Source organism: Sinocyclocheilus anshuiensis, unplaced genomic scaffold (genome assembly GCF_001515605.1).
Source record: "Sinocyclocheilus anshuiensis isolate Anshui unplaced genomic scaffold, SAMN03320099.WGS_v1.1 scaffold682, whole genome shotgun sequence".
Lineage (NCBI taxonomy): Eukaryota > Metazoa > Chordata > Actinopteri > Cypriniformes > Cyprinidae > Sinocyclocheilus > Sinocyclocheilus anshuiensis.
In genome coordinates this window covers 406,569-419,011 of record NW_015547682.1, presented here as the reverse complement: position 1 = coordinate 419,011, position 12,443 = coordinate 406,569, and the positions used below count along the sequence as shown (strand labels likewise).

At 36.9% G+C, this 12,443-nt stretch overlaps 1 protein-coding gene and 1 long non-coding RNA gene across 2 annotated transcripts; both read right to left on the bottom strand.

Moving 5' to 3' along the window:
• Positions 1 to 1,220: 1,220 nt before the first annotated feature.
• Positions 1,221 to 8,521, bottom strand: prelid3b (PRELI domain containing 3). The gene is made up of 6 exons (XM_016505656.1): positions 8,383 to 8,521; positions 6,442 to 6,610; positions 4,341 to 4,430; positions 4,000 to 4,070; positions 3,781 to 3,883; positions 1,221 to 2,403 (listed from the first exon to the last, which is right to left on the bottom strand). Exons 1-6 carry the CDS (start codon positions 8,412 to 8,414, stop codon positions 2,284 to 2,286), a joined length of 585 nt encoding a protein of 194 aa, XP_016361142.1. The 5' UTR covers positions 8,415 to 8,521; the 3' UTR covers positions 1,221 to 2,283.
• Positions 8,522 to 9,364: 843 nt separating this feature from the next.
• LOC107703126 (uncharacterized) lies at positions 9,365 to 10,161 on the bottom strand. The gene is made up of 3 exons (XR_001635817.1): positions 9,678 to 10,161; positions 9,529 to 9,589; positions 9,365 to 9,432 (listed from the first exon to the last, which is right to left on the bottom strand). It is a non-coding gene; the product is annotated as an uncharacterized LOC107703126 (long non-coding RNA).
• Positions 10,162 to 12,443: the final 2,282 nt, after the last annotated feature.

Sequence of the window (12,443 nt, the reverse complement as noted above, 5' to 3'; positions counted from 1 at the left end):
ACAACACTTTTAAAATTAATTTTTTAAGAAATTGTCTAAAAAATGATTTTTTTTTATCCCACAGCGTATCTTTCTTCCAGGAAAGTTACCTATTAAATTATCTCAATTTCACCTGCAGGTATTTCTGGCTTGGAAAATTAGTTTCCATCACAACTTTTCTCCACATAAAAAGCTTTTATGCAACAACTGTCTTATTACTTCTAGGAATAAATCGTTATTTTTGCATAGGTGGTTTGAAAGGAATATCTATTTTGTTATGTTCTATGAGAGAGGAAACATTCTGTCTTATGAAGACTTTATGCATGCATGTCTTTAAAGAATTTCAACAAGTGGTTAAAGCTATTCCAAATGGGTTGATGCAACTAATAAATAATCACCTCTTTTGGTAGCAATGCAGCAAAAAATTTAAAATTTGGCATAAAATCTCCCCTAGAGGAAAGTTCTTTTGGAATGCAAACATTTCTGATATTAATTGGAAAGCGACCAGGTCAAATCCTTACAAATTTTGTATTTTGAATAAAGTTAACGAGGTGCATTTCAAAATACTTCTATTTCTGCGAAATAGAAATGTTAATTATGTTATCTTTAAAATATGTTATTTGTACTTATTCACACAAAAGTAAAATGATTATGTCGTTAACGTTTACATTTTGCAAGGTAAATATTATATTCATAAACAGAAATTTGAGAAATGCATACCAAAGTGTAATCTATTTTTTATCAGAAATGGAAGCTTTGAAAAAGTCTCTAATGCAAATTAATAACAAAAAGAATGACGTATTGTTAGATTTCATGGAGAATGTTTTTTTTTCTGATATAGCTCCCCCGCTGCAATCTGTGAATATGTCCTACAGAAAAAGGAAGAAAATTTGAACTATTGTTTAGTTGTTTATGGTTTTTTAATGTATTTTTCTTCTACAGTTTAAGATTGCTCATATTTTGTGTATCTGGATTTGCTTGTTAATATTTTTATTTGTTCAATCATTATTACAAAAAAAAAAAAGAGCGGAAATGACCAGTAGGTGGCGCGAAAGATCATCACAAGCATCAGATCAGAAATGCCTGAACTGTTTAAAAACTAGATTTAGGGGCGTGACACAACATTCACAACAGTTTCTTCACACATCACATCTCATAATTCATCTTGGTAAACCATCTTTAAAATAAGAAACTATGACTATATTCAGGCATCATTATAAACAAAGCAGCACGAGCCGTCGTTTAGTACGAATATGAGTTTATTTCAACATTTGTAAACCGCTTTGGCTGTGTTCAGAGAACAAATGATGAACAGAGAGCATCTCTAAAACACTAGTCATTTAATTCATTCCTAAATTATTTCAACCTTTGCACCAAGTAGCTTTATTTGATTTAATACTAAATATGCCAGTAACATTTACATTCAGTATAAATAAGTCGTTTTATTTTAGTTCCTCATAATATTTAAACTGAAGTAAACCAAACATACACAAGGTCTTCGATGCCATTTCAGTCGAGAAGGAAAGACGCAAGAACACACAGAAGCACCATCTTCACCGTCGCATTCAGTAAATACATCTGAAGAGCTACAGGATTGATATTTATTCATGTTACCCATCGCTGACGATGAAGATAATGACGTTGTGATTCATGGATGCATGAAATAACATAAACCTACCAAAAATAAATAAATAAATAGAATGTATTTCACCCTCTTTCTGATGTTTCCCATCATCACATCTGGATCCAACACCCCACTTACAGTCACAGCAAGTGCACATATGTTCCCTACTGAGGGAAGGAGACATTAACATTATATAGCACATTCTCGATGATGATGATGATGATCGCACATCATCTCTTCAGTGCTCAGCATCTGAAGAATCCAGTGAACATCCGCGATGGTCCTCTTCAAATCTAGTCTGGATTAGTTTGTTCCCTTCCTTGATGCTTGGATTAAGTGTAACTAGTATAATAGTAGCTAATATTACTAACAGTTTTCAAGTGTTTAAGTGCTGGTGAAGCATCCAACAGCTGCGCTCTCTGACTGTAAGAGTCATGTGTAACAGAGCTGAATGGTTTGGCATACGTTCCTCTTCCATCGTTCGCATTAGAGAGCATGTGTGTGTCCCGTTATACTGATTCATTAAAACTAGGTTTGAGAGTTTGTTGGTCGATGTTAAAGCTCAGGCCGTGTCCCCGTCAGCCTCTAATGTAGACACTTGAATGCGTAGGACGCCGAGATCGAACTTCCACCATTGGAGAAAGATGCGTGGAGAAGAGCGGCGACAGAGAGGAAGGCGGTCATTTCTCGGTGACGGCGGCGGCGGCCATAGGTGTCCTCAGGGTTCCTCTGGCTGTGATGGCGAGCTCCTCGATCTCTGTGTTCAGACGTCTGATCACCCACTCCATCGCCTCACGACCCTGCGGACGGACACTCACAATCAGACTGAGCGGGTCATCTTTTTAACCAATGAACATCCAATATTGGTCTAGCTGTTTGTGATAAACTGGGTGAATTCATTCATCTTGACCCATTTGTGTCCAAGGAGCACAAAACCAATCATAAAGGCTCAATTGTGTGAAATTGATAAATAATATTTCCATTGATGTATGGTTTGTTAGGATAGGACAATATTTGGCTGAGATACAACTATTTGAAAACCTGGAATCTGAGGGTGCAAAAAAATCTAAATATTGAGAAAATCATCTTTAAAGTTGTCCAAATTAAGTTCTTAGCAATGCATATTACTAATCAAAAATTAAGTTTTGATATATTTACGGTAGGAGATTTACAAAATATCTTCAAGGAACCTGATATTTACTTAATATCCTAATGATTTTGGGCATAAAAGAAAAATGTATAATTTTGACCCATACAATGTATTGTTGGCTATTGCTACAAATATACCCCAGCGACTTAAGACTGCTTTTGGGCTCCAGGGCCACATTTGTGAACCATTTGAAAGGAACTGACACAACTGAGTCACGTAATCATATCACAACCAAACCAGTGGGTATGTGATATATCGCCCGATATTAAACTCTTTTTATTTAACTTTTTTTTTTTTTTTGCCAATGTGTTGGACTTTCATTTTGATTTTTAGGACTTTTATTTTGACAGTGCTGAGAATGCTAGCAGCCCTAGTTTAGTCTCAGTTTTGTCAAATAAATTATTTGACCTAAGTATCTCTATTATTTGTAATAACCTTGTTTTATTCAAAAAATATTATTTCCAGTGCACACAGATTTATCAGATTACTACCAGATTTTTGCCTTTATTTGTGGAAAATATTGCAATAGAATTAGAGAATCAGTTTCCATTTAAAGTATAAATATGATTGTTATATAATGTATTTCGAACAAGTCATGTGATTTGCGCTATAAGATGGGATAACTCGACTAACCAGCGGACCGATCTCGTTCACAGCATCTATATGTTGTTCTGAAAGGCCTGAGCAAAGCCTGTCATTAAAGTATTTCTGTATCATTGTTTTAAACGACCGTGTTCCCAAACAGCAGCATCCTCCTCCGAAAGCATCGACCGCATTTATTGTGTTTCGTCTGCTCGCTCTGAGGCGCAAGTCATTTATCACATATTAAAATTATTATACTCAGTGGCTTCTCCTAGTTTTCTGTGATATTTAGAGCCAGTTTATCAGGAAGTGACGCTTTTGTTCTCTTAGACTCGCTGCATGGAAACGATGCTTTATTCACAAATGTTTCATGTGATATTCCAGTTTTGCAACTTTGGATGGAAACACAGCTAATGACTGGTGAAGTGTGTTTTGGTTTGCTGACCTTTCCTGCATTGCTGGAGATGGTGGAGGCCATGAGTCCCTCCAGATAGCTGCTGAGACTGACACCCTTCACAGAGATGATGGCCTCCTGCGTCAGCATGGTCCTGCAGGAACATAAACAGATACGCAACATTACACCACAGACACCATGGAGAACCTCAAACCCATGGCTGACGAGCTCGTTAAACACATTCAGATCAGAAACCATGAGGAATCTTACTTTTCCGGGTCCTCTGGGTGCGGCCGGTAAACGAGCCGCTCGTCCACAGACACCATGTTAGTGAAGGTGATCTACGGTGAGAAAAGCAGAGCATGATGGGTATGACACATTCTCAGAGTATGCTGTTTATAACCATAACAGACACCAAACGCCCTCCCAGTCCTTCCTAGAATGCAACTCTATTACACACAGACAGGCAACATTCAATCACACAAACTCAGTGCTCTCGCTTTATAAAGACTATAGTGCTACAGAAAGGCCTGAGGATGAAGAACAGGGATGTGTGAGAGAAGACAGACTGATATGGTTACAGCATCCTGATAATAAATGATATGACTTACATTAGTGGACTGAAGCTCAAAGGTTTTCTCTTTGGGATCGACTACGGAGTGCTCCTGGATGTACGTACATGTCCGCGTGTTGCCAATTATCTGCGGAAAAACAAGACAGCAGTTTAATGAATAACTCATTTATTAATAACCATCATTGAACAGCATAACAGAGTGTGTGATTTAAAGCCACGTTCCGTTTCAGTCAGCGTAATAATCCTGAACTCAGAACAGAACAAGATCAACTATTATTAACCCAGCAACACTCTACCATTACCCTGACCTATACTAGTACAGACTCTATTTACAGAACATTACTCCCGTCATGTGAACATGGTTCAGATCTCATTCATTTCTCAAAAAGACGCCACTATGGTGATAGTTTCCGACAACAAGAACACTAAACGAATGAAACGGAGCAGTGACTTCATTTGGGTTTGATTGTTTAAACACACAAACATTTGTTCGTAATGTGTGGGTGATCTGCTTTCAAAGACTAATTATAGCAAACAATCAATTCAATATGTTGAAGTAAAAAGAAAAAAGAAACTCAAAACTCTTATCTGCTCAGATCTCTTAGTGTTTAAAGAGAGTGTTTGTTTGTAGCACTGAAACATGCATTTTCTATAAAGCTGCTTTGAAGCAGCATGTACTGTGGACGGCACTAAATAAATCACCTTGAAGGCCTGGAATTCAAAATCCCTTGAACTGGACTTTCATCATTCCTCATTATTGCCGAGTTAGAGAAGTACTAAGTAAAAACAAACTGACTCCAGCTCTAGGAATCATACCGGAAAGTTCTGGCCTCGTAATAACCTCGGACGGTCCTTGAGCAGAATGAATGTCATGGTCAAGGGTCACATTCAGAGTCACTTCACTCAGAAACGAGACACCAGGACGACATGTTCTGAGGACTAACCAGACCGATATAACCGCTCAGTCAGGTCAGAGACCAGCACACTGAAGAACTGAGGTTACATCCACTATGAATCAGGTCAGGAATAGCTGAAGTATTCCCATAGCTGGGATGTGAACATCTCAAACTCGGAGTTCATTCGGGATTTAGGTTTCCACCAAACGTGACGAGAACAATAAGCTACTGAGAGCTTCTTACGGTTTCGAGATTAAAGTCAGCTGCTTGCTTTAATTCCACGAAGCATGCAAACAAACAGATTCGTAGGGATGCACCAAAATGAAAAGTCTTGGTCGAAGCCTGACAAAATGAAACACTGAAGGCCGAATACACGGATTTTCACCATATATTTTGCCAATTTTTTTCACCATTCCATAAATTAGATAGCCAAAATGTGCTTGTTTAGCAAAGAAAAAATCAATTACAAAACTACAATTTTAAAATATTTACTGAACATTTTTAACATTCTAGCAGACACTATACCAAACAAAGCACAATTAAAACTTAAAATTAATCAAGTTTTTGAGACCCCCTTCTTGATTCAGTTAGCCTACGTATTTTTTACTGTACAAATAAATGCAGCCGTGCGGAGAAGGAGATAATTTTTTTTAGAACATTAGAAAATATTACAGATCCCAATTTGAACACTATGTGTAAGTGTTATAATAAATGTATTAATAATAAGAAAAATTAATAAAATTGGATAGCACCGCGAGCACGTGTTATGCATAAAAATACCACAGAAAGAAAGTTAATATCACACGAAGAGTGCCAGTTTTCACCTCTAAAAATCAGCATGATTGCAAATGTGATACCGATTTCATGCAACAGTTCGATAAACAAGAAGTTAATATTAAGAGACTTGCGTTTTAGACACCATGCCTGTTTGTGCGCTATTTCACCAACAAAAAGTAATTCCAAACACAGCACTGTTTTGCGTCTGACTGTGTTTCGTTCCTTTCGTTAAATGATTCAGTTCAATCGCAATGACTCACTATTACTTATTATCCGATTACTCGATGGAATAATCGGTAGAATACTCGATTACTAAAATAATCGATAGCTGCAGCCCTAACCGTGTGATGTCATTGTTTGGTACAATTTATTCAGTCTTTACGCTTGTTAATTTCAGTTGCTGAACATTCAGTGCATCCCTACAGATCAGTCTGTGTTATGTAGAAGAGAAGCAGGAGTCAGTACCGATCTAACGATGGACGGCAGGCCCCATTCGGTGCTGAGAAGCCGCTTGCTGTGCAGTCGTCCCCGCTGGTCCACGTTACGGTCCAACACGTCCACGCCAAACACGCTGGGGTTCATGGGGTTTGGGTACTTCTGCATGGCAGCTTTGGTCACGGTTTCCCACGGATGGCTGTGAGAGACACAAGCAGAAACTTTAGCACTGCTGGAGCATAAAACACGGTGGACATTCAGGGTCTTTAATTAGAGCTGAAGTGCAATATGACAGTGTGAGACGGAGTTACATAATGCATCCGCATGCATCTGTGCATAACCGTAACACGATCGCTGAGGAGCGCCTGCAGTTAAAGCCATCATGAGCCGCATTACGTCTGAAACTACTACTGGATTTACAACCACAACGACAATTCTGTAAGAGACGCACAGCCAAAGAGCTCGGAAGAACTAAAATTATGTCAAAAAGACATTGAAAACTACTGATGATAGTCTGCTTTCAACTATATTTAGAAAAAAACTATTTTTTTGGGATTTGTTTTTTCTTCACCTTGTTACACACTCGTGGTGTTTCAGTTCAAAAATTACCAGCCTTACAAAACTGCTTTTAAATTTCATGATATGCTATACATATATGGAGTTAATTTGTTAGTTAACTTGTTTTTTTTCCAATTAGCACAGGTTTTGTGTTTCTTTTTGGAGCTGACTGATCATAGCCCTCGTTGATCCTGAACTCAAACTTCAGTTTTTGAGTAAATATTTCCAAAATTATCCACAAATCATGCTTTTCAGACTCAGAAACCGAACCTAAGCTCAGATCGATGAAACCTACGATCAGTCAGCTCCAAAAAATAAACTCAAAACCTGTGCTAATGGACAGAAAACACATTGATTTGTGTGTGTGTGTGTGTCTTGTCCTGTGCAGCAAGCTGTGTAAGATCTTTTATTGATAAAAAGATCAAATCCAATTTTTGGTAATAATATAACACAATGAGAGATTTACAAACTATTTTTAAAAGGCTAATAATTTTTAAACCAAATTGCTTAATGAATATGACAATAAACAGTATTTCACGTTATATAATGTACGTGTATTGTGTTTATTTGTTATTAAATCAACATGCTATTTTATTTCAAGTGTTTGGGAACAGCATAAGCTGCTATTATAGGAAGCGTCCGGCGGCTCAGATGAATGGTTGCCTGGGAGACCGTCAGCGGTCACATGACGCGTGACGTTTGACGGGAGCTCCATGTAGGGGAAAGGTCAAGGAGAGTTGCGCAATGAGCGGCACACACGTGGGGTCAAAGGTCACGGATTCACCTGAACATCAGTAATTCAGCCATTTCATCAGCCAATGTCCACCACAGATATGACAGAACACTATCTAACCAGCAGGGAAGTTAATCTCAAGCCGTGCTGACCCACTGAAACCCAAAACCACTAGTACTGACGCTTCTGAAGAACAACTAGGATTACAACTGATGAGATCTAATCTTTAAAACTGAAAACAGAAGTCAAACTCAGCATTATCATTCTGTACTAGTCTTTCAGCTGCCAAGGACATAGCGGTTAGCTTGTGTAACTAACGGTTAGTACTTCACAACTGTTTATCTAACTTACTGCATTTAGCAAACACTGGGTGTGTAGTAGTTATAGTTATTAACGTTAGTTGTTTCGATGAAAGTCACCGACTGCAGATTCTGACTACATTAGCATAACTAAAGTTACTAAATCAACTTTTACATTACTAACACTTTTGGTACTCTAAAGTTATATCATTAGAACCGTAAAAAATACAGTGGATATTAAAAAATATTGATTTTGATAAACTGACAGGAAGCCGTTGGACGCGTTGCCGCCTCGTGTGACGTCACATTCCCTCAGACGCGCTAAAACCCCTCACACGATCCCTCCACCGCAATAAAACGACAAATAACACCTTCACTCACTTGAAAACGTGTTCTGACGTCCAGATCTTCATGGCTCTTGTTGTATTGTAGAGGTTTAATGCGCGAGAGCCGCTGGGGGACACCGCGCCGCTTCCGCCGTTTGACCGAGAACACTGCCGCTCAGGCCCCGCCCACCGATGACGCACGCACCAGCGCAGGACGCGCTCCGACCAATCAGAGACGAGCGCTCTGAGTGGAAAACTCTCCCGCCCCGAGAATGTGCTCATGTATGGAACAGCAATTAAAGTTCACTCGGGAGCAGAACATGTTGACAGGTGTTTCTAGCGCACATACTGTACAGGTGTAAATGATGAGCAAGGTTACGCGGTTCTCTCAAGGACCAAAGACTCGAAGGAGGTCGTTCATACATCACGTGACATGAGAAGGTCACTTTTAGCTTCAAGTTATATATATATATATTTGTGTGTGTGTGTGTTTGTGAGTGTTTGTGTTTGTGTGTGTGCAAACATTAAGTTTTGATATATTTACGGTAGGACATTTACAAAATATCTTCATGGAACATGATCTTTACTTAATGTCCGAATGATTTTTGGCATAAAAGAGAAATGTATAGTTTGAGGAGGGTGAAGCTGCATGCTCAGACCAGCACTCCCAGAACTATCGTTTTTTCAGACAGTGCCACCTGCTGTTTGGAAGATTATCTAACCTGATTAGATAAGATTACCTAACCTGAATTCAATTGCTGATAGATTGCAACTTACACTATTTTTCTACTATAAAATATTACGCTATGACTGAATGCATTATTATATAAAATATTACACATACTAGGTTATGATTTAATGCATTAAGTCTGGTTTATTTTTATTAATTGTATTTGTAAATAGAAATTGTTCAGTTACTTAAATATTTTCATAGTCATTTATTGTTTTCTTAATTATTAAGGATTTATCACATTCTTTAGTATTGAGTTAGGGGATGAACATTAACTCTATATTTACATACAATAAATTATAGTGCTCGGAGTCATTTTCTCACACCAAACTTTATTTTTGTATTCTTTTTCATGAGGTCCTACAAGTCATCGAGCTGTAAACAATGCAGAGAAAAATGGTGAAAAAAATAATTGGGTTAATAATGTATATATTACATATTAAATAACATCAAATAAAATAAATGCTTTACATTCTTGTTGGGGAGATTTTTCATTTCTCGAGCAATTCTTCTGTCAAATTCCTCAACTTCACTAAAAGAAAAGATAAATGCTGTTGTCAGAAATGTTGTGTAACACAAAAATCCAACAGTTTTTGTACAAACAAAAATTTAAAACATACCTTGAGTGATAAGTGGGGCCCTGGAGGAACATCTCTTCAGCCTCCTGCCAAGACAAGCCCTGCAGCTCGCAAAGGCCATGAATGATGGCCTGTACAAATAAACCAATTAATAAAATAAAACATGCACACACTGCAAATATTACCTTCATGCTGGACCGATCTATTGAAATGTGCCTGCAGATGCGTTTGCACTTTTGCCAACCGTGTTGGTTGGAAAACTGAGGCATCACAAAATGGACAGTGGAAATGACTGCAGCATTTGGTGCACTGTATTAGTTCTGGCAGAGACCCCCCTTTTTGAATTGTAATATCCATCTGGGAAAAAATACACAAGTCACACGCAAATTATTTAGACAACCCAACAGAGCTCATATTGTCAATTCTACGCAGATTACTTGATATTTTGATGAAAATAAACTCAAGGCCGCATTTTATTCCAAAGATCTTATTTGTAATTATTACAGAACTTATTTCTAATTGTTACACTGTTATTGTGTTACTGTTATTGTCTGTGGTAGCACTTTGAGATTTGTAAAGTACAATAAAAAGAACGTGCAATATTATTTTTCTTACACATACTACTACTACTAATAGTAAATGTAGTAGTAATATTAGTATGAAATAATAGTAGTTAATACAGTAATACGTACAGTAGACCTACATAGTACTAAAATATGTTACAAATAATAATTGTATTACATTTTATTTTAACATTTTTACTTTAATGTTTTTTATTTTGTTAGAAAACATATTAAGTATCCTAGAATGGTACAATAACACAAAATAAGAGCAAGCTGTAAATATTATAAAATAATGCTATCTTTCGACACTAATTTTGATCAAATCAAACACTGACTAAGCTAGCAATAATAGGTTACGCACCACGTGTTTGAAAATAACTGGGGAGAACAAAATTCACGGCTTATTTTGTCGAACTATCTATCTAAACTATCATTAAATACTAAAATAGGCTATTCGTTTGTTGGTGTAATAAGATGTCACATTGATTTATGCCATAAAACCTGGTAATTTTCAGGAATCGCTTTAATAAAATTAATAACCTTACTCACGTGTCCGATGTTGCTACTTGCTAGCAGTTTTATAATGTTGGAAATTATTACGGTACACACGCTACAAAACAAATGTTCATCCAAACAGCAGAAAGCACTGTCTGAAAAAACGACAGGTCTGAGCGTGCAGTTGGGCCTCCGGGCCTGCAGCTTCATAATGTTGGATAAGTTTGACCCATACAATGTGTATTGCTACAAATATACCCCAGCGACTTAACACTGCTTTTGTGCTCCAGGGTCACATATATATATGACTTTTGTAGTAAAAAACTGCTTGTAAATCTCTGATTATACTATATTATCAACTATATTTTTGTCAACTCATTTCCTTTTTTTTAACACAGGTTTTGTATTTCTTTTTGGAACTGATTGGTTGATCTGAACTTAAGTTTTTGAGTGAATATTGACAAAATTATCCACAAATAATGCTTTTATTCACTCAAAAACTGAGGCGCATGAGCTCAGATCAAATGAGGCCTACGATTAATCAGCCCCATAAAAGAAAAAAACACAAAACCTTTGCTAATTGAAAGAAAATAGGTTTACAAAAAGATTGAATCTGATATTTTGTGATAGTATATAACATGACGAGACACTAATAAGCAATTTTGTAGACTGGTCGTTTTTGAGCAGGAACAACACAAGTGGGGGAAAATCCAAAAAAAGTACAGAAATGGTTATTATTTTGAGCAAAGTCAGTAAGTTTCAGTGCAATGTGATGATGTTAACTAGCATTTTCAGGACATTTTCAGCAGATCAAAATGACCAGAACACAACACGAGGTTAAGAGCTTTTAGACCAAAAGCTTTTTAAGTTCACAAGAGACATACATTTAGCCATGTTTGACTAGATGGTGAACAAAAATAAACCAGCAGCATCACGGCACACGATGAGCACATGCCAAGCTTGCGTCTCGTGTTCAGAGTTGGTTGAAATATTTTATGTTTAGTTATATATCCTGATGCTCTGACTCAGCTCCAGCATTGTCACTGTGACACTGTCACATTTGCACATCACATTTCATAATCACTGATTAGACTCATAAAGTCGGTCTGCTGTACACACCTGGTTCTGAGCCAAACACCCTTTACACATCATCATCACACACACAGCATTCGTTCACATCTGAACTCTCAAACACCACTGCATGTGCAAAATAGAGGAAAGATGCTCAAACTCACTTTAGAATCAGAATATTTCAGAAAAATGACGTCCACTAAAATCACCAAAACCCCAGCTGACGATTATAATAACTATAACAGCTATATTTCTGTTAAAGATTTAGTCATTTAAGCAGCTTGAATTGATCATTCATGTTATCAGTGAATTAATAATATTGATAAATATTAATATTAAAAAACTACTGGAAACAGAATATTAGTAGTTCAAGACAAATACTGGATGGATGTCACATTTTTTATTTTTTATTGTTAATTAATATTATAAAATAAAAATTATATTTAAGTAATGATGTATACATTTAGGCTGAAGTACTTACATATTTAAGGGTGACGAAAAATATATTATACCATGTTAAACAAATCCTTCTGTTTTGTAAACGACCTGTAGATGTTTAATTTTACTAATAACTAATATTTCAGCTTCCCTTTCGTTGAGAAGGCATGAGGATGATTTGCCCAGTAGGTGGCGCTGCTTTCATTCTGTTAACATTCAGGTGTTGGTCTGTTGGATGGTA

Bases quoted from the DNA above. Each gene is read 5' to 3' on its own strand.
- prelid3b (XM_016505656.1), bottom strand. From the start codon at position 8,414: ATGAAGATCTGGACGTCAGAACACGTTTTCAA. The intron at 4,071-4,340 runs GTAAGTCATATC...TTCTCACCGTAG, and splicing joins TTGAGCTTCAGTCCACTAAT to ATCACCTTCACTAACATGGT. The intron at 2,404-3,780 runs GTCAGCAAACCA...GTCCGTCCGCAG, and splicing joins TCTCCAGCAATGCAGGAAAG to GGTCGTGAGGCGATGGAGTG.